The sequence below is a fragment of the Hypomesus nipponensis genome, chromosome 17 (genome assembly GCF_054491055.1).
Source record: "Hypomesus nipponensis isolate SF chromosome 17, ASM5449105v1, whole genome shotgun sequence".
Lineage (NCBI taxonomy): Eukaryota > Metazoa > Chordata > Actinopteri > Osmeriformes > Osmeridae > Hypomesus > Hypomesus nipponensis.
This window is the reverse complement of record NC_140377.1, coordinates 19,620,206-19,640,812: the sequence shown is the minus strand read 5'-3', so window position 1 is coordinate 19,640,812 and position 20,607 is coordinate 19,620,206. Positions and strand designations below refer to the sequence as shown.

General features: G+C 45.6%; 3 protein-coding genes across 4 annotated transcripts; all 3 read right to left on the bottom strand.

Annotated features, from left to right (window-relative positions):
- Positions 1–35: 35 nt before the first annotated feature.
- LOC146253897 (alpha-2-macroglobulin-like protein 1) lies at positions 36–9,224 on the bottom strand. Its single transcript, XM_084677875.1, has 35 exons — positions 9,098–9,224; positions 8,610–8,793; positions 8,124–8,280; positions 7,885–7,937; positions 7,752–7,772; positions 7,475–7,643; positions 7,319–7,400; positions 7,004–7,236; positions 6,782–6,891; positions 6,438–6,602; positions 6,121–6,351; positions 5,870–5,930; positions 5,648–5,793; positions 5,215–5,364; positions 4,955–5,116; positions 4,775–4,847; positions 4,514–4,613; positions 4,112–4,337; positions 3,853–3,979; positions 3,650–3,771; positions 3,520–3,571; positions 3,338–3,421; positions 3,074–3,250; positions 2,900–2,981; positions 2,623–2,779; positions 2,040–2,114; positions 1,795–1,960; positions 1,460–1,656; positions 1,167–1,379; positions 976–1,091; positions 792–882; positions 654–713; positions 390–495; positions 233–318; positions 36–103 (listed from the first exon to the last, which is right to left on the bottom strand). The coding sequence occupies exons 1-34, from the start codon at positions 9,166–9,168 to the stop codon at positions 272–274; spliced, it is 4,266 nt and encodes a 1,421-aa protein (XP_084534001.1). The 5' UTR covers positions 9,169–9,224; the 3' UTR covers positions 36–103; positions 233–271.
- A 1,751-nt stretch (positions 9,225–10,975) lies between these two features.
- Positions 10,976–12,565, bottom strand: bglap (bone gamma-carboxyglutamate (gla) protein). 2 transcript variants are annotated; one of them, XM_084677997.1, is made up of 4 exons: positions 12,410–12,565; positions 12,052–12,099; positions 11,669–11,762; positions 10,976–11,343 (listed from the first exon to the last, which is right to left on the bottom strand). In XM_084677997.1, exons 1-4 carry the CDS (start codon positions 12,465–12,467, stop codon positions 11,241–11,243), a joined length of 303 nt encoding a protein of 100 aa, XP_084534123.1. In that variant the 5' UTR covers positions 12,468–12,565; the 3' UTR covers positions 10,976–11,240. The 2 variants fall into 2 exon arrangements, with proteins under 2 accessions (XP_084534123.1, XP_084534124.1); XM_084677998.1 differs by having other exon boundaries at positions 12,058–12,099.
- Positions 12,566–14,251: 1,686 nt separating this feature from the next.
- Positions 14,252–20,234, bottom strand: mgp (matrix Gla protein). Its single transcript, XM_084677854.1, has 5 exons — positions 20,124–20,234; positions 17,910–17,979; positions 17,653–17,682; positions 17,306–17,423; positions 14,252–16,251 (listed from the first exon to the last, which is right to left on the bottom strand). Exons 2-5 carry the CDS (start codon positions 17,968–17,970, stop codon positions 16,110–16,112), a joined length of 351 nt encoding a protein of 116 aa, XP_084533980.1. The 5' UTR covers positions 17,971–17,979; positions 20,124–20,234; the 3' UTR covers positions 14,252–16,109.
- Positions 20,235–20,607: the final 373 nt, after the last annotated feature.

The following is a 20,607-nucleotide window of genomic DNA, read 5'->3' as shown; positions in this document are numbered from 1 at the left end:
AATAGGTGGGTGTAGCTAGAGAACAATAGAGCAGATTTAGTAAAAACTTTTATTGGTCAGATACAGGAAATGTAATGCAGATGTCCATCATTTTACACATCACCTGTGGAAATAAGAGTCAGAAGTTGCACATGGACACTTCAAAATGCTTGTTGCTACGGTGAGACATCCTACTGTCCCCATTTCAATAACCATCTCAAGTAAAAAGTAAGCAAAAGGCAAAGTTACATACACAGCAGGGGGCAGGAACTGCAGTGAAGCAGAGATCAGCTTACTCGGTTACACAGGTAGAGCTGTACTCACTAACCGCCTCGTCACCTGAGGAAAGATGCATAGAAATTGAGCAAACAGCACATTATACCCCTATCGTGTCCATGTGGTGCACACACTTTTCTGGTAGTAGTCGTAGACTTTGACCACAGCAGATTGGAGGTTCTTGACAGGAAAGTCTTGCACCATGACGAGTGTGTAGGACATGGTCTCCATCCGCTTCAGCTGGAAAACAAGACCTTGCATTAGACTGCAATTCAATCAAAACTGGCAAGTCACCCATTTAAAAGTAACTGTTAAGTGGTCATTTTGACAGCTGTTTTTGTAGATGACTGGAGAGATAGTTGGACCAGTTGTTCCAATTCAGCCTAGGGTTCTCCTACCTGTTCTACATAGATGATCACATGTCCATCCTTTTCATCCACACGCTTTGAAGTCTTCATCTGGAGGAACACAATACAAACAGTTACAGGAGTGGAGGTATTAAGCCACTTCTAGTGCACACAAACATCTGAACTCACAGGGTTCACTGAGGTCTTGTCTAGGATGAAGCCGGAAAGAAGTTTGACGTCAATAATAACCATGTTGGTCTCATCCCGGTGACCACTGTACCTACAAAAGACAATAGAAGTCACATGTCAGTCCTGCTTTAATTCTAGCTTAAAGGATGTTATTCCAGTTTGCGTGTTCCAAGAGGGCCAGTACCTGACTTTAACCACCAAGATGAGGGAGGGTTTGGGTTGACACCTATCGACCACCTCAATTGTCAAAGTAAAGGCAGAGACATCTGGACGAGGTGGGACGTTGTAATGCAGAGCGATCTGAAACAGGTTGAAGGTCAGACAACTGCAGTAAGGTCAGTGATGTTAGAGGGGGAGGGGGGGGTACAATCTGACCTGAACAAACACGCAGCTCTTCCCTTCAGCCCTGATCCGGTAATCTCCAGGAACCTGTTCTAGTAGCTGCTCCTGGTACAGCAGGCGGTTCTGCTGGTCCACCCTGAAGTCCTGCCTCCAGTCACCAGAGGTCACCACCACTGTAGTAACACCTCCTGGACTGTAGGTGGCAGCACCGTATTTTGCCAGGGCCTGCAGTGCCACCACTGTGTCCTGGTGAGAAAGGTCAAGACAATGTAACAGTATACAAGTTGTCTTTTCAATTAGTTTAAGTGGAATGTGGGTATCCCTACTTGTGTAGAAGAGAAGCCTCCATTGAGGTCCTGTTGCCTGACAAGCCAGCGGACGATGCTGGATGCGTAGTCCAACCCGAAACCTTCCATCACCGGTCCGGAGAGAAGCGCGAGGAGCACGTATGAGGTCATCTCCACGGCGATGGAGTTCAGGCCAGTCCCAGGAGTGGCTGTTCCCTCCCAGTGACGAGCACCATCTGTGGAGGAGGGCGTGTTCTCAGCATCAGGTAGTCTTCACACACGACCCAACCTTTGCTCATCATCGCCCCTTTGAATCGACACAAGTTGGTCCTAACCCATGTGCATCAACCACTCAGACTAGTCTAGTTAGGTACCTGTGACCTGGGCAGCCTGGTCCAGGTGGGTGATCAGCATATTCCGTGTGTCCTGGTCTTCTGCCAGGGTGAAGGTGTAGGACAGCAGGGTCAGAGTGTAGAGGTTATCCATTGGGTTGGCTATCGCAGTCCTTAAGCAGCCCAGACAGGTCACAACCATGGGGTCCTGGAGACAGAGAAGCAGTTAGGGTTAAGGGTGTGACTACAGGGAGGTTACAGCAATACTGTAGACCGTCTCCACCTACTGCTGTGTCATGTCCCAGCTCCAGCAGGGCTGCAGTGACGTAGGCAGTCAGGGACACGTCGTCACTCACGCCTCCCTGAAAGTCACAAGACAGAACAGAAACAGTTAGCCAACAGGGCTACGACACAGAACCGCTTAGTTTTAATGCAGCCTGGTTCTCAGGTCGGGCAAAATATGGTCAGGCATTGGCGATTCCAGGTTTTAAAACTGGGGGTGCAAAGGGTAGTGAATGTATTAATGCTTACAACAACAAAAAACACATGCTGAAAGTGGAGGATCTTAATTAAAAAAATCCTTAGAGAACAGTAAACCATGATAGAACATATAACCGACATTCAAATGTTTACCTTAATTTAAACATGCAAATGCACCCCCTGCAAAATCACCAATGTGGCCAGGTATGTGGGGTTAAATGTTTGATCGCATGCAGTGTCCATCTTTAGGGTCCAAAGGGGCCCTAGATGACACTGATCATCGGGTTGAAGGCTTAAAGCTTTTAGTGACAATGTTTGTCAGGTCATGACATTTAACTGTACAAATCAGGGCCGGGTAGTGAATAGTCTACCTGCTACTTCTGCTTTTACCTGCATGTCATTGTGGAAGAGCTTCCCCACAGAGGTGATGCAGCCATTAGGCTGCTGCAGACTGGCCAACCAGGACTTCGCCATGGTGATGTGGACGGGGTCTATAAAAACGAAAGGCTGCGCCCCTCCGAAAGACTTCATTACGAAGGTGGTCAACCTGTGGCCACAAACGAAACTCAGATGGCGGCAGCCAGCCAAACGTGGTACAGACAGTTGAGAAATTGGATTTATTTTGCTCAGACAGCATCTTGGGCATGCATTAACCGTGCAGACCCACCAGGTGTTGCCAGACTCATCACTCTGGCCAAAGGCGCTGTACGATCCATCAGTATGTCTGTAGTTGAGCTCATTCTGATAACCTGAATAAAAATCCAAACCCAACAGTTGAAAATGCGTCACCACTGAAAGCCAGTCATTCAAGCCTTCCCACCGGCTTCTGCCTCAGACTTACCACCATGCAGGAAGACAACGGCCTTGTCCTTGATCTCAGTGGTCAGTTGATGGGTGCTCTGCAGGTACTCCAGGATGTAGACGTTGGGGGCGAACTGAAGCATGTTCTGCTCTCCACAACCAGAGGGCATGGCCAGCAGGCTGCCCACATTCCTCAAGGCTCTGCCCATCAGGTCACCTGGGAGGAGGCACCAGGTGGTCTTTATTGGAGCCAATTAAATTGAGACTGATACTGCCAAGTGGCAGCAGCACTGGAGGTTCTTACCCAGGACAGAGAGCGAGGCCTTGGCTGATCCAATCACAAACTCAGCCGGCAGCCGCAGAGAGAGAGTCTCCTCTACTGGACCCGCTGGAGACAGCAAGTGGACAAGAGCATTACCCATTAGAAGCATCAACATGTGCAACCCACCAGTGCTGACATTAGACCAGTGCAAGCAGTGGGCTCACCTGCAGGGCAGAGGAGGGCGTTGTAGCTGACAGTCTCATGGATCCCCTCAGCCTACAGGTAAAGACATTCAATCTTAATATCCTTGAGTTCATATGGGCTTGAACCCACAACATCGATGCACCAACTCACCTCCACCAAGAATGTCTGGACCACCGTGTCACTGCGGCCCATCTTGGGAACAGTGGGCAGGCTCTTACCACAGCGAACAATGGTCTTTATGGCCTCTGCACTCACCTTTACACTCACCTTCCCTACAGTCAGAAACACAATCCATCAAGCGTAAAGCCTAGCATGATCGAGTGCCTACAAAGCTCATATTCCCTCCTCCTCACCTAGAGCGGTAGGGGTGACGAGCCACTGGAAAGTTCTGCTCTCATTGGCACATAGACACAGCTGGTACTGGCAGCCAACACAGGATGTGATGCTGAACTGGTCTGATTTTGACACGGTCACCTTGACCTGAGGAACAAAGACAGGACATTGAGGATACCTCATCCTCAACACATGGAACCAGTCGTTGGTTAGTGACACCAGTTTAAATCGAGCCCCGCCTCCTTCAAGCTGCCGCAAGACAAGGTGGTCCACATTTACCATGATGCACGTGGAGAGGTAGTTGAAGACTGTGGCCCGGAGGACAAAAACCTCGCCGCGAATGACTGAGAACGGTAGGGTGAGGCTGATGAAGAAAGGCTGGAAGGCTGTGAGGGTCATACTGGGAGCCAGACCCAGACCCCCAGGGGACGTGCAGAAAGCTCCAGAAGCCCATGTGGTAATGGTGTCAGGGACGGTCTTCTCAACTGTCATGGCGCCAGAGTCTCTGGAAGGGGAGAACATGCTGGGTGAGTTTGAAGAATCTAACAGCACCTTAAGAGTAATTGGCACGTTCCAACATGTCACAATTTAAGGCCACTCCAAGCAATGTAATCGACACTGTACTTTAAATGCCAAAACTACAACAAGTCTATTGAATGCTTATATCAGCAGGTGATTTACCCAACAGGCACTAGGTCCCAGATCCAGGTCTCTGGGAAGAAGGTTCGCAGTGTGTCTTGTCGGACAACGTCAGCTGAACCACCGATGGGGGCATTCAGCACTGGGAGAGAATGTTTTGGGGCTCATGGTCAGTCCCAACATTCCCCCCCCCCCCCCCCGGGAAAACTCCCACCATTCATAGAATTTTTACCGTTAACTCATGAATCCCAATTCCCTAAATATGATGTGCATGGTTGAAATGATTATGCTGCATGAACATACCAGGGTAAGGGTAGGATGTACAGTCAAAAGGCATCCGCACATCAGAGTTGGTCATGATCTTCATTCCTATATCCTGAAAAAAAAAAGAAGTTAAGAGCCACTTTAAATTATAGTACAGTCATTGCAACATTGGTATCAACGTTGCTTGAAAACCTAATACCATCACTTGATAGCACTTACCCTAAAGACTTTGTAAACATCGATCCCGTTGTTAAAAATCCAGTGGCGGCCTAATGGCATAAGAGTGTTCAAGGGTCCCACAGGTGTGCATGGGTTGGATTCAGGGTCTTCGATATTGTAATTGTAGCCTGACAACTGGGAGATCGGTAGTAGGCTATACATCTGCATACACAGAAACAAAGGGTCACTGCAACGATCAAATGCAAGCACTATATGAGAAGAGAGCAGGAACTTGACATGTCAGATAAGAGCGGCAGTACTGATTGGATGCTGAGCTCCTCGCCAGGCTGTAGCAGCAGGACCGACTGGTCGATGGACCTGACGGAACAGAGGGAGCCTGGCCTGGCCTTCAGCATCAGGGACACAGTCCCTCCAGGTAGAGCCTGGAGCGAGGTGAACTGTAGGGACACCTGCACACACACCATAAACTTAACAGCCAATACACAGGAACACATGGGATATGAACAGAGGGATCAAATCTACATGTATGGAAAGTTTGTTAGGATTGAGATTAGGAAGCCCTCTTTTAATGTACAATTCTGGCTGTTCAGGAGTTTTATTTGCTGTCTGATCAGTCATCCAAGTGGAATCCTGTACAATCTGACAACTAAAGTTTACTGGTCAAACTCTGAACCCTAATGGGGACCATGCATGCATGACTAGGTACTACACAGGCTGTGGAGACAAGCATACCTTGTTCTTGAGGCAGAGCTCGACAGGGAAGTCCAGGCTGTCGGCCACAATCACGCCATTGGGCATGATTGTGTACACGACCACTTGGGCCACTGGGGCAAGCTCATCAACATGCTCAAGTGGCACATGCAAAGTCCCTCTGTTTTCTAGAGACAGTTGACAGTATGATCAACCTACAGGAAAAGTTGTATTAAATGTGACAACAAGACTCCTTGACTGTACCTGACTTCTTCACAGACACATGGAGACGCCCACTTCTCACCACACTGCCTCTGGACATCACCTACAGGACACACAATACCAGACCAAGTGTAAGCTTCGTCAATGGAATCTGAGCAAACTACCACATCCAGGTCAGGCTGTAAACCTAGCGTAGCTACGCTTGCCTACCTAAAAGCATGCTACGCCATCTCAAGTTCAGTTTGAGACCATTCCCTTGTTGGTGCCACGTTAAGACAACGGTCTCATCTCACCATATAAAAGAAGTCCAGCGTCTTCTGGCCCTTATCGAGTTCCTCCCCCTTGACGATGTAGGAAGCGAGTATGACGGTGTCAGTGTCGCAGGATAAGCTATGGTTGGCATACTGGAGAGATACAGAGCTCCCGCTCTTGGAGTAGAAGGCTGTGATGTAGCGGTAGGCCGAGAGGTATCCTGGCATGCGTTGCGGTTCAGAAAAAGAAAACGCTTCCAACTTGGAGCGAGCCTAAAGACAGCACAGGAAAACTAGGGGTGGAATTCAAGTCAAGTGCTAAACAAGGTCACCCTTTTAATGGAGGATGGAAGGCAGACCTCCAGAGATACAGCCTTCTTCCAGGTGGTGGTGGTCAGAGAGAAGGAGACCATGCCACTGCCATCTGTGGTCAGGGTCCAGTTCTCAGACTGCCCATCTGCATTTAGGATCAGGTAGACCAACTCGTTGGCAGCGGGGGAGAAGTCTGGGCCCACCACCTTTATCTGGAAATCACAGGACACACATGACTGCAGCACTAGACCAAAGCTTTCGGCTTAGTCCTTCATTAGAAACCAATACAGCATATCTAACAATAGACATATCTTGGAGCAGTGACCATTTAAAAATGTGAAATTGATAATGTGCCGCATAGTTCTACTATAGCTGACGGTTGAGTGGTCACCTTGCCCTGGAAAAGGATGCCAGGTCTGAAGTATGAGGGGACACCCTCAAATGTGACATCTCTGATAATGCTGGTGAATACGGCACTGCCACTGCCCTTTATGACAACCCCTGGTGGAAGGACAGACAAGGGAAGGTGACATCCGTTTGCGCCCCATGAATAGGCTACAACATTGTCAGCATCTCCCTTTGCCACTTCACTGACCCATTCTCCTCCCCTTACCTGTCCCACTTTCCTCTAGTTCCGCCTGCACATCAAAGACATCCTGATACCCATATTGGTCCAGTCTGAACAGAGTCACGTCCACCACTTGTGTGGCACAGCCGCTAGGGTCAGTCACACCCAGGTTATACTTCTTGCAGACGCTGGAGCCTCCTTCTGGGTGACCCCAATTATAGTCTTTCCTGCAGACCTCAGCCCTCAACAAGCCCAGGACAGGCTTCCCATAAGTGTACCTGAGGATACCAGCTCACAGCTTAGTACCAATGGAAAACTGGTCTAAGGGAATCACATCACCGAGGTTTCTGTAGAACTTACTTTCCGCACACCCTCAGTGGGACCTTGGTGTCCAGGATGGTGACTCTGGGCAGAGACACCGTCACCTCGAACTTGGGCAGAACTGGAATTCAGATAGTGTTAGAGCAGAACCAACCATCACAAGGACTTGAACACACATGTAGGGCACAGTCTGACCATATTCTTTGAGGTTGAAGCCAGTGGAGGTCTGCTCGCCCTTCTCGTTCCAGATGGTGATGACGTATCGGCCCAGAGGGGCCTCTGCTGTGATGGGGTGGGAGAGGTCCAGCAAGCCACTGACCGTTGAAAGGTCCAGCCACTGAGCGATGCGGTTGGAGTTGGGATCCTGAGCACCCATCAGAAATGCAGTGTTTTTAGCGTCAGAGGGGAGGGGCATCTCCAGAATAGGGCTTGCATGTTTGGGGTTAGTCCTTCAAATACCAAGTAGTCTTACCTGAATCTCCACAGTTTGATACTGGGGGAAGGAGAAACAGTGTAAAGCAAAGTTGAATGAATACACTAGAATTAAATGAGCTACTGGAGGAAGGTAAGAATTAAACTTGAAACAGTCTCAGGAGGTAGCTCACCTTCTGGTTGTACATCCCAAAACTGGAAGTCAGAGAGACGACTCGGAACTGAACTGGAAAATAGTCAGAAAACGTCAATACAGGAACAATGCCATCCAGCCAGCAGGCTTGGATTGTTTTGTAGACTTGCCAGAGTGGCACAGACTAGCCATGCGCAAGTCAACTCAATTTTGTATTCTATGCCAAGCAAAGCAGGAGAGAAGCACACCAGAAGGTCCTCCAACAGGAATACCACCTACCCTTCTGGCCCGGTTTGTAGATGGGCTTGTCCGTCTGGATGATGGTGATGAAGTTAGAGGGTGTAATGAGGATCTTTGTCTCCTTGTTCATCGAGTCCTTGTATCCAGTCAGAGAGACACCAAGGGTGGCCACAGTCTCAAGCAACACAGAGGGTACCTAAAAAACATCTAGATATTTGGAATCTTGGCAGGCAAAACGCATGGAATACAGATCTCAGCACAGGGTTCAAAAACACATCCAAGGAGTTCACACCTCCAAAGCCAGAAAATGCCATCTACGCATTAAGATCTAGTTAAGCATGGAGGGCACTTGGCTCCTAACAAAGGTTTTACCTTGGCCCATCAACAGTAAATGTTGGAGCCAGTGGTTCTACACAATTTCGCTTTGACACAACAGATTAGATCATCAGGCTAAGTTTTTAAACTTGAACCATATAGCGGGAGGGAGGGGGACAGACAGAAGGGGGAAAAATAAAAATAAAATACCTCAAATGGGAGACAGTAATAAAAGCCCCAGTTGACTCTGGTCTCCAGCAGCCTGGCTGACTGTCCCTGCTCCAGTTGAAGTGTCACCACGAGGGAAAGTGGCTCGGTGGGCTTGTGAACATGGACACACAGGGTCTCCTTGCTCCCACCCACCACCTGGGAGCTCATCGTCACCAAGTAGATGCTACAGAGAACAAGACGTGGATCAGCTGGCTGACATGGATGAGTATGCAACTCATCTAGGCTTGTCTCGAATCCTGCAGTAGTCACCAAATTTATGGTTCTAATGACTGCATTGAGAGATAACACAAGCCACCAAGTGGATGAAGCAGGTGCGTCCATTCTTGCCTCATGCACGGAGCAGAGTTGTCAATTAGCTAGGCAATGTGTGCACAGCAAATTAAAGTGTAGTTTGCTCATCTCATAATCTAGGACACAGAATTACACATTTCAAATGTTTGGTATGGCAGTAGGCAAAGCATATTTACGATTCATTGAACATGCGCGACGTCGCCGTTTGCAAAAGCGCACAAGACATTACTAAAGCGAAGAACAGCATTTTTGACACCTAGACGGTACGGTCCGTGTTGGACAGCGACAAACAAGAAAAAGATCGGCCAGAAAATGTTCTCTGACCGGTAATTCCTAATAACTGACTGGATACCTGTATTTGTAACAGAGAACACCCCTTCCAATTGGTTAATTGATTTCCCACCGCCTTCCTCTCGTTTCTTTGATTAAATCCACCAATTTAACCTCCCTAACTCAGTCAGCGCATGCAAACCCTTTGACCCATTACACCTGAATGACCTGCTTGAACACCATAAATTGACTACTTTTGAGCATATGTGGTCCTGCATAATAGTACTATAGGATCAATCACCAGGTTCAATGTAGAACCTTGACATCAAATGGATATATTGTATTGAAGAAGTCTCTCAACATATATAACCAGTGTCGTTTGGCCTCGTCCTTGTAAGCTGTTGGTAAAATAACGGGACCGTACCGTACCGTATTGAACAATAAAATTCACCGTCCCTCACTGTGTCAAGACGGGACGCAACATGTCCCGTATTTTCGTGCTCACCTTCCTCGAATGCTTACGTTACGTTTTCATATGCTTGGAATTAGGCCTACATTGAGAAATAATAAAACCATGAGTTTCACGAAACATAGACGTATCAGAATGCCAGGCAAGCTGTCTGTCACCGTCACTCAACGTCATTGTTACCCTGGAAGACCAATGGTGCGTGGCTTTTAAAAATGCTGGCTTTGTCCGCCTGTAAAGCGAAAGAGGCTGTCAGAATGCAGAAATGAGTGGCATACAGACAACGAGTGGGTCAGTCCCGTCATGGGAAATGAATTCAAGACAAACCACAGGGTATTTTCTGTCGCGCTGGTGGTCTGTCCAAGTACACATGGAAGAAAAAGTAGAGGGTCAATGATGATTGTAAAGACTTGGCATCCTAATAATACAGTTACCTCCTCGATCTCTTAAAGCCCCTACGAGATTGTTTTAAAATCTTTTTTTGTTGTTGTTGCTGTGATTCTTATTTTGTTTAACAGTAGACTTACTATTTCAATATAGGATTTAAAAAACTTTGCACAGATGCCAGTTTTGTTATGTTTAGTCAAGGTCAAACATTTTATAGCACATAAATATAAGAAAAACAAATATTTCGCTTCAGGGCATCTTTAATATAATTGATGCAGCTATGCTTTACTCTAATGGTGAGATTGGCATTTAAATTGGGATTTAAATTGATGCATAGAAAGCACAAATTGGTTTTTAAAAAAAATCACCAGAATGCAGGAAATGAAGTATTTAACACTTAAAATCTCCCGAGGGACAACCAAGCTTAATTATCTTTCTCCAACATGGGGGCCATTGCCAAGCTGTCCTTTATTTGACCATATTGGAGGTGGCAACCCTAATTAGGCTGTTCAATGTGTCCATTGAAACCCAGAAGGCAGATATGGCCTATATGTTCAAGTGTTGAATTTAACAAAACATGGGTTCAGTTCCCTGTGATATATTGATGTTCTTTGGGTTTATTTATTTGGTCACACAGTTGTGACTGCACGCTTAGGCCCAGTATTTTCTTTTTGTCTTCTAGCTTAAAGGTAGGCTACACATATTTTCAGCAACATTTTCGCATCGCCATGTATCCTCTAATGTTTTAGATTGTGTGAAATTTGACCTTGGCTTAGTACCTGTTCAACATGCAGTCTGAACCTCACAATCAGATTTCTCCTATAGCATGACTCTTTGCCATTATCTTGAATGAATTAGAACTCGGTTTTGTAACGTATCTACAGTGTTGGTGAAATGAAACACAGACAATTGAAGATAACTAAGATGTATTTGATATCTTTATTTATTTGAATAGAAACAGAAAAGATAATCAAGGCTTAGTTGAAGAAAACAACTTTTCTATGTTTGCAGAGGCAGTAGCTACCCATCTGATTCCTCCCCCTCCCCCTCCCATTCCTTAACCTTTTCTCTCTCTCTGCTTCCCTAACGTCAAATATGACTTTGTTCATGTTGATTTACTCAGGCTCTAAATCTCCCATAAATGGTCGTGGGAAAGCGTTGGTAAATTGTACAACTAAGACATGATGGTGTGTGGTCTAGTAGGGGATTGGTCCATAGTAGGCAGTATAGGCAGCGACGATTCCAGAGGTGTCCATCATGTCGTCACAGGCCTCGTTGAGCTCACACACCTCTCTCAGGCTGGGGGGGTGGGGGGGTGGGGGGGGGCAGGGTGGAAGAGGAGGTGACGAGAGGGGGAAAGGAAGAGGAGGCAGGGAGCCACGAGGAGGGGACAAGGGAGAAAAGTAGAAAAGGAAGGAGTAAATTAGGCGTAGAGAAGGAGCAGATGAGCATGGTATAAAAGGGGAAGACAAGAGGAGGAGGAAGACCAGGTGTTAAACTTAAGGGCTATCTTAACAGGTACAGCGAGAAAAACATGTCAAAAAGATCTATAGACAAAACATAACTTTAATCTAAAATGTATCTGTAAAACTCCAATTAACATGTTGGAGTGCACCACAGCTACCTTTCCAGCTGAGTCAGAGTCAAGTCTCCAGGGGCGGTACCGGCTCTCTTCTGCCTCACCACAGTGGACGCCTGGTCCTTCTCAACAAACAGACCTACACACACACACACACACACACACGCACACACACACATACAAGTAACACCACCAACGCAACCCATGTAATCCTAAAACATGATAAGTCATGATTTGAGCATGAACATAATGCTAATCGCTGTCGTTTGTTTGAAAACCTCATAGCATTTAAACACGCGTTAGGTATTATGACTACATGAAGTCTTGTTCTTATAGTGACTTGCTGGTGTGACAGCTATCTGGGAGGTAAACACAGGTGACACAGTGACAATGTCTAAGAGTTCGAGACACAGAGAGTCTGCACTTACCCTCACCTGCAGGAGAATCAGAATTTGAGGCAGTGGAGGTTGAAGCTTCTGAAGAGACAGGAAAACAAACATTCACTGTGGTTAATTTCCGCTTCTAAATGCATTAAAACATATTTGGAATTCCAGTTCCGTTGGTGTTGGATATTTATTACCTATGTTGTATAATTGTATATTTAATGCATATTTTTTAGTTCACAGTCAGCCCCCTACATTTCATTTTACATTCTGGGTCCTCCTGATGGTACATTGTAGATGCAATATTTTCAATGTGTTGGTTAGAAACTTCTGAACACATTTTGTTAAACGTCTGTAGATGCATTCCAGCTGTAGAGAAAAACCTTCTTGAGTGTGCTCCTACCTGCATACAGACACACAGAGGCCAAGGCACACAGGACGAGGATGGACAAAGTCTTCATCTTTCTCCCTGCTTCTGCTTCAAGACGTGGACAATGATCAAGTATGGCCTGAGACTTCTGATTCTCTCTCACACATGTACATAAACACTCTGGGTTTATATTGCAGTTCTGGACCTCCTTTTGGTTTGAGTATTTGATTGGTCAGGGAATCATGTGTCATACACCCATCAGAGAAACACTAAATGCACACACATATAAACAGAACACACAAACAAGCAGAATGCATACACACACACAAACTCACTCACACAGAATCATAAAAAGTGGGAAGGAGAGATGGATGGAGAGAGAATGAGACACACACACGTGAATTCTCTCACATAACAAACAGGTGTTACACACAAGCTTTACTCTGCACATATGTTTGTCATTTCTGTACAGTGCATCTATCATTGACAACGTCCCCCCACCCAAAATGCTAAATAACCTATCACCTCTTGCCAGTCAGCTTTTGGTGCACACCTCACATAGTGTTGAGCAAAACATCTGTTGATTAATTAGAAACCAAATCAGATTTCTTTTTTTATATATAAATGCGAGACTAAGAAAAAGTCTACCATTTGTTAAAAATTAGATATAGAGGTTTTCTGTAAGTGCAGTACTGCCACACAACCTCTAGAGGTCAGACGTCCACAGAACTCCCACGCACCACCCCTGCTGAAGCCACCAATTAGGAGTTGCGAGAGAACCAGAGCGTACTAATTTACTTAGAAGAGAAACCGCTGTCCCTCGCAGTGCGACACACTTTTAATCACAGGTTTATTCTCTTTTATGATAGACCGCATCGATTTCCTATAGGAGCAGAAACAGAAAACCAGCTAAACCAAGTCTTAAAGCCACTGTGGTTCGTATTTTTAGTTTAACATACATGTTTTGTCTGGTATACCCAGATGGTTCAGACCCGTCTTAACTACGGGATTAATATGATAAGGGAATGTGTGGCCAATTGTCTCCAACTAACCCATATCAACTAATGAAGTAATAATTCCTACTATCTTGTTCGTCCATTAAGTATGGCAAGGTAAGAGTAAGAATTCAACTTGTCTTGTCAAGGGGTCATCGATACTGTTAGTTAAGGTATTTCAGGAGGTTTTCATTCTCTCTCTCTCTCTCTCTCTCTCTCTCTCTCTCTCTCTCTCTCTCTCTTTCTCCTCTCTCTCTCTATTCTCTCTTTCTCCTCTCCGTCTCTCCATCTCCCCCTCTATGAGTTTCTAAGACTGGACTGGGTTCGTCAGACACCACCGTGCCCTTGGCCCTCTGGGATGTAATTTCCCTGTCTGGGTCGGCCCCCGTGTCATGTCCTGTCCAGGCGCAAGCCTCAGCGTTACAGCCCAGTACAGACAGCCTTCATTACAGACATTCTTTGTCTTGTGGCAACGTTCGAAAAACATCCATCCATACGATCCCTTGGAAGGGTTGGTGCCATGTGTACACAAACCAGACTGTACTGCACTGTCCTCTCTGTCAGTCTGTCATTTTATGCATGGACCCACATAGACACATATTTAGATTGGGCAGATCCACTTTTTAAACACATTTGCCAAGCTCCTTGTCCTCAGCAAATCCTACCTCATGGATCTCTCCATCGCCAACATACTGTATTGTGGGTAATTGACTTCAATGTGCTTGTGACAGCGGGATGATGATGGGCCATTTCACGTAAGCCCCCTGTTCTCCTTGAGGAGACCACACTGGTTACCTGAGCAACCGAAGGAGCTGGACTCCTAGCACCTCAGATGATGTGTGGAACAGAGAGATCAAGCAAAACAACGGATCCAGAAACAAACCAGTTTAATCCTTCTAAAAGAACATGTTGATTCTACCAAAGTTACATTTGAATTCGACCAAAAGTACATTTGAATTAGTCAAACAAAAATAAACCAAAAACACAGAGGGAAAAAGAGACGATTGTCTTAGAAGTGGATAGTAGAGCTGCACGATTAATCGAATTTTAATCACGATCTCGATTTCGGCTTCCCACGAACAAATTCGCGTGATCGAGCGATATTTAAAATGCGTCATTCCGTTCATAGAACACTCCGTATCATTTTTTTTTTTTTTGCAAAGCCAATCTAGCGTTCCGTAAACCAATAGGTGCATTCGACATCTGCTGTGGCTGCATGAAACGACCAGCGAGAGTTGCCGCTTGCTGTTGGGGAGGAGTTATAAACGTCTCCTTAAGTCGGAAAATTTGTCATTTTATGTATTGGGCTATGGTAAACTCTTTCTCCAATCTGCAGGCTGCAGCCGGCTGCGGCGCTGCATGGAGTCGAATACGCCTAAAGTCTGATCACGTGCCTCCATGAGCCAGTCAGAGTTGTTCCCTGCACCATGCAGCTCAGTTTCTAGATGTAGACGGTTACAGACAAGAGTAACGTGAGGAAAATTCTGCAACAGATAGCAGTCGGTCATAAGGCTGTTATCTTGACAAAGAAAACAAAAAAAACTACCTGTGACCTGCCTTCGCTAATCCCTAAAGCCTTATTTTAGATACAGTATGAGTTTAGATAGCTTGCAAATACAGAGGATAGATCGAAGTTGAGTTAGCCAATGTTGTTAGCGATGCTAGCTAACGTTACTTTGCTAGCTGTATAACATTTAACTGGGTCTTGCAGCGCTGCTTGATTTACTGAAATTATTCTGAAATGTTATGTTCTACTAGCCATTAGCCTACTTGAGCTAGGCACAGTTTTGCAAGTCCTCTTTCAAGTAATAAGCCCCCGTTCAATTGTTGAGCATTAAATTAGCTGCAAGTTCTGTAGAGATCTTGGGACTAAGCCACTCGAGCGAACACAGATCTGTGTTTTGCTAATGCAGGATTCGGTCAAATAAAATCGGTCAAATAAACGTAATGAGTGGAACATAACATGAAGTAACGTTGCATTTTATTTTGTGTGAGTTTTAAATTGTCCAGTGGGGCAAGTGAATTTCTCTTCCACTTGCCCTACAAAAAAATCCACTTGTCCCGGACAAGCGAACAAGCCTTAATGTCGAGCCCTATGTATTTGTTTTTTATTGATGGTATATTTTGAGTTTTATTCACATCCATTATGCAGGTACAATGCATTGTGACAATAAAATTTGATTAGGTTAAAATCAACAAATAATCGTGATAATTAATCGTGATCTCAATATTGATAAAAAATAATCGTGATTATCATTTTGGCCATAATCGTGCAGCCTTAGTGGATAGAGACATAAATCATGTGCAATCCTAGGGTTTCATTCATACGAATCCCTCAAAGCTTCTTGATGGTGCGATAAGGGGGTGATAATGACAGTGGAAAACGGCTGCAGCTTAACGTTGTAGAAAGAAATGTTTCCCATGTGTGCGTCATAATATCTATTAACTATCAAAGCATCTATTGTTATCTATCTACAGTATCTAAAAGTGGAATTGTGACGTGAATTGTATCGCTGCCATTTTGATGCAACAGATTTGAATGTACATGAATCATTATATACAGTTTACATGATGTGTGTGTTACATGATCAATGCTGTCATGCTGTTTTATGACGTGCTGTGTTGTGTCATGCTTGTACATGAACATGTGAATAAGTAGCGCCTTTCTCTTTCAGTGTGTGTTAAATGAGCCTCAAGTCAAAGCGGTTCTAACACAGACGGTAAAAAGACTTGGAGGCTTAGAACCGACGACTGACTGGGTCCCGGCCTCCAAAGTATCTCTGGTAGGCCAGCTGGTAACCATAGCTATGGGCGAAGAATCTGCAAGGTACGTAGTCCTCACAGATCTCAGAGCGCCTTTCTGCCGGGGACTTGACCGTCCTGGAGAGAGAGAAAGGGAGGGAGAGAGAGAGGGAAGAGAAAGGAGAGAGAGACGGAGAGAGAGACAGAGAGAGAAGAGAAAGGACAGAGAGAGAGTCAAGTCTTTTTGCTGGAGGTAGGTCAAAGTCAATTGTCGTGTGCTCAGTACAACACATGGTCATTCTGGACAAAGACATTCTTATTTCATAAAACTGTAACCTGGCAACAACAACGTTGGCTCAGAAGCCTGGCGGTTTTGGGGGGAAAAACTGTAAAGAGTTTGCAGGTCCATGACAGGATTCCTCGGTAATGTCTGCCAGACGGCAACAGTGAGAAGTGGACAAAAAGAGAAAGGCACAATGGGTTCTAAACTTGCATTTCATTACTATTTTCTTCCTCTGTGGTGTTTACCAGAAACAGGTGTGCATCTAGCTAGAAGCAGTCTTTTTTATTGCCCTTAATGACAAAGGTGGTAGCTACATAATGGTCAAGCCGGTATGTGGCAATGTTGTGTGAGTGTTTGTGCCCATCCTTATCCTTGTTTGTGTGTGTTTGCACATGATCCGGTGTGTGTGCACTTTGTATGTGTATGCACAGACTTTGTGTGTGTGTGGCATGGTTGTGTGTGTGGTACACTAATGTGTGTGTGTGGCACACTCGTGTGTGTGTGTGCGTGCGTGTGTGTGGCAAACTTGTGTGTGCGTGTGTGTGTGGAACACTAATGTGTGTGTGTGTGTGTGTGGTACACTAATGTGTGTGTGTGTGTGTGTGGTACACTAATGTGTGTGTGTGTGTGGCACACTAATGTGTGTGTGTGTGTGGCACACTAATGTGTGTGTGTGTGTGTGGCACACTAATGTGTGTGTGTGTGTGTGGTACACTAAGGTGTGTGTGTGTGTGTGGCACACTAATGTGTGTGTGTGTGTGGTACACTAATGTGTGTGTGTGGCACACTAATGTGTGTGTGTGTGTGTGTGGTACACTAATGTGTGTGTGTGTGTGGTACACTAATGTGTGTGTGTGGCACACTAATGTGTGTGTGTGTGTGTGGTACACTAATGTGTGTGTGCGTTACCTCATGTAGTTGTAGTTGTTGTAGGAGGTGCCTCGGGCAGGGCTGTTGTACGTGTTCACCCTCTGGGGTCTCTGCTGATTGATGAAGGTATTGGCTCGCGATGGACTCACAAACACATCTGGAAACGGCGTGCAAGATACAAGCAGCCATTATTAGACCACTGTCCACTACATGAACACACTCCAGCACAACGGGTTCAATGCCTTCTCATGGCAGCATATTGATTATGTATTATTATGTGAGAGTATTTCATTGCTATAGTAAAGTAAGGCTCAACTGGGGTTAGGTTCGCTATAGGGAGTCATGCATGTTTTTCCGATTAAAATAAAAAAGTGGGTTTGAATCACCTTCAAAGGATTCTGTGCTTTCCTGTGAATCTATTGGAAAAACATGAGGGGAAAGTTAATCAGAATGTCTGCCTCTGTCACTTTAAGGTACATAAATGGAAGAAAAATGAGCTCCCATCCAACTCCATGTTAAAATTGATGAATGAATGAATGAAAGAGATTAGAGAGAGACAGAACAGAGTGAGTGAGTGAGACACAGAGCGAGTGTGAGACAGAGTGTGAGAGAGAGAGAGACAGAGTAGAGTGTAGAGACTAACCATGGCAGACACAGAGGGATACGAGGGCACAGAGAGCCACACACTCCAGAAGGGTCCTCATCCCGTCTGTCTGTCAGGATACAAAACAACAAGACAGGTCTCATACTCAGTGGCAGATCTAAGGGGTGGCAAGGGGTGGCAGCTGCCACCCCAATACAAAATACTGCCACCCCAAGTTTATTTTTTATTTTTTATGCATTTAGCAGACACTTTTATCCAAAGTGACTTCCAAGAGACAGCTTTACAAAAGTGCATAGGTCACTGATCATAACAACGAGATAGCCCCAAACATTGGGGATAGCCAAAACATGAAGTATACATTATAAAAAAATATTTTGATTAAATATTATTTGTACATTACAGAACATTTCAATAAATAATATTAATGTTACTCTTTAATTTAAACTACAATATTCGAGCCTAATCATTTACCATAGGTAGTACTGTACCCCCCTATTCTGGCTTTTATTCGCCTCCAGGAAGCCACCCAACAACTTCCTTCTGCCACCCCATTGCCACCCCAAATTAAAATCTCTAGATCCGCCCCTGCTCATACTGTGCCCCCTCCACACCTTCCCAAGACAGAAAGAGCGCAACAGATAACAAAGAAAATAGCAAGTGCAGAGAGGTGAAAATACATCGAGACAAGAAGAGAGGGGAGAGAGATGAAGAGGGGAGGGAGATAGAGAGGAAATCGGTAAGGAAGGAAGGAAGGTGAAGTGACTCGTGACTTCAGTTAGAATGAGGGAACTGTTAGCCCGGTTTCTAAATGAGTCTGTGGGCCGGCATAACCCAAACATGTGAACCCAGACACATACAGTATCTACTGTCCACACACGACTTCTCTGAGTCAACAGCCAGATACGTATCTACACCGCTGGGGCTGTGGAGACGAGGGCAAACAAACCAAATCACAAAGCCAGAGGTATTTTGGAAGAACTGGGCTGAAGGGGTCGGGTTTGATGTGATAAACATATCCTCAAGCTGACATATCCGGATTGTGTGCAACGGGCCGTGTGTGTGAGGTTCTTGGGCAGAGGTGCGAGGGAGGAGAGACGCCAAAATAGAGGGAGGGAGAGAGAGAGACGCAAAAAGAGAGGGAGGGAGAGAGAGACGCATTTGCAGACTGGCACATGGACGCATGTGCCAAAAAACGGGCACACACACACACACACACACACATCGTTGAGTCCTCTCAACAGGTGTTTCACACCTAGACAAACAGCCAGCCACCCAGATGTACTCTAGAACCCCAAATGTTTGCGAACACGCGTCATCCAAAGCACACACACACACACACGAGCCGTCATGGCAAAAGCCTTTGCCCTCATCTGGCGTTTGTAGGATTTGGAAGGCTCTGGTATCGTGCTTGGACTCACACAGCAGTCAACAACACACGTCAGCTATGGTTGGCTCTAGCTAGCACGCACAGTATGGAAAGGGGACAGCACCTCCTAAGACCAGACAGCTAGGGGGCTATTGGTGAGGGGGGTGGGGGTGGGTGGGTGGAGGCTGTGTATATTTGTATGTACATGGATTGGGGATGTGTGTGTGTGTGTGTGTGTGTGTCTGTCTGTCTCTGCATGTGTGTGTGTCTTTCTGTGTGTGTGTTACAGAGTTGCTGTCTGCTGCAGATTTTACCCCCCCCCCCTCACTGGAAAACCCCTTAGGCAAGATGTCTGCAACACACACAACCAATGAACACACACACACTAAGACACAACCCAATAGCACACAAACAACCAAGAATAATCACACTGAATGTGGGGAGTCAGATGGCTGAGCGGTTAGGGAATCGGACTAGCAATCTGAAAGTTGCCAAATCGATTCCCGGCCGTGCCAAATGACGTTGTGTCCTTGGGCAAGGCACTTCACCCTACTTGCTTCGGGGGGAATGTCCCTGTACTTACTGTAAGTCGCTCTGGATAAGAGCGTCTGCTAAATGACTAAATGTAATGTAAATGAATGTGAAGTTGGAAACTTGCAGGGTCGATTTTGATTTTTTTGCTCATGCATTTTTACCACCAACTTCATGTGTTGGTTATAGATTGTTTTATAAACTGAATATTCTCTCCTACAAGTAGATGTTATTACAATGTATACAGTATTAGTCTAGTGTGGGTATTGTTTAAAACCCAGTCAACAGTACCACATACATTATTATTATCCATAATCCACATATATGCATCAGTCACACAGACAGGTAGTACTTACCTGAGGAGAATAGGTGATATGTGTCCTGGTAAATATCTCAGTCTCTCTGAAACTCTTTTACTCTCAGTGTCTCATGTCTTAATTCTGTTTAGTCTTTTATACCTACGTCCCCCACTCCACCCACCCACTCATCCCTTCCCCCCCACTCCCTCTCTCTCTCTCTCTCTCTCTCTCTCTCTCTCTCTCTCTCTCTCTCTCTCTCTCTCTCTCTCTCTCTCTCTCTCTCTCTCTCTCTCTCTCTCTCTCTCTCTCTCTCTCTCTCTCTCTCTCTCTCTCTCTCTCTCTCTCTCTCTCCTCCCTTCCTCTATCAGCCCGTTCCACCCTTCCAATCAGACCAAACTATTAGCTCACTCTCTACCTCTCTTCTATAAACACCCTCACTGAGAAACAGATGAAGGCAATGTGTGGAGGAATGCAGAAAAACAGACTTAGTAAACAGAGAAGAAGAAGGAGAGTGAGAGAGAAAGAGAGAGGGATGAGGTGG

What these genes read in the sequence shown, in the direction of transcription:
- LOC146253897 (XM_084677875.1), bottom strand. Translation starts at nt 9,168, where the DNA reads ATGCTGTTCTTCGCTTTAGTAATGTCTTGTGCGCTTTTGCAAACGGCG. An exon ending in AGGAGCTCAGCATCCAATCA is followed by an intron (nt 5,117 to 5,214) that starts GTACTGCCGCTC and finishes CTGTGTATGCAG; the next exon opens with ATGTATAGCCTACTACCGAT. An exon ending in ACAAGACCTCAGTGAACCCT is followed by an intron (nt 714 to 791) that starts GTGAGTTCAGAT and finishes GTGTTCCTCCAG; the next exon opens with ATGAAGACTTCAAAGCGTGT.
- bglap (XM_084677997.1), bottom strand. Translation starts at nt 12,467, where the DNA reads ATGAAGACTTTGTCCATCCTCGTCCTGTGTGCCTTGGCCTCTGTGTGT. An exon ending in TGATTCTCCTGCAGGTGAGG is followed by an intron (nt 11,763 to 12,051) that starts GTAAGTGCAGAC and finishes GTGTGTGTGTAG; the next exon opens with GTCTGTTTGTTGAGAAGGAC. An exon ending in ACTCTGACTCAGCTGGAAAG is followed by an intron (nt 11,344 to 11,668) that starts GTAGCTGTGGTG and finishes CCACCCCCCCAG; the next exon opens with CCTGAGAGAGGTGTGTGAGC.
- mgp (XM_084677854.1), bottom strand. Translation starts at nt 17,970, where the DNA reads ATGAGGACCCTTCTGGAGTGTGTGGCTCTCTGTGCCCTCGTATCCCTC. An exon ending in ATCCCTCTGTGTCTGCCATG is followed by an intron (nt 17,683 to 17,909) that starts GTTAGTCTCTAC and finishes TTTTTCCAATAG; the next exon opens with ATTCACAGGAAAGCACAGAA. An exon ending in AACAACTACAACTACATGAG is followed by an intron (nt 16,252 to 17,305) that starts GTAACGCACACA and finishes CTCTCTCTCCAG; the next exon opens with GACGGTCAAGTCCCCGGCAG.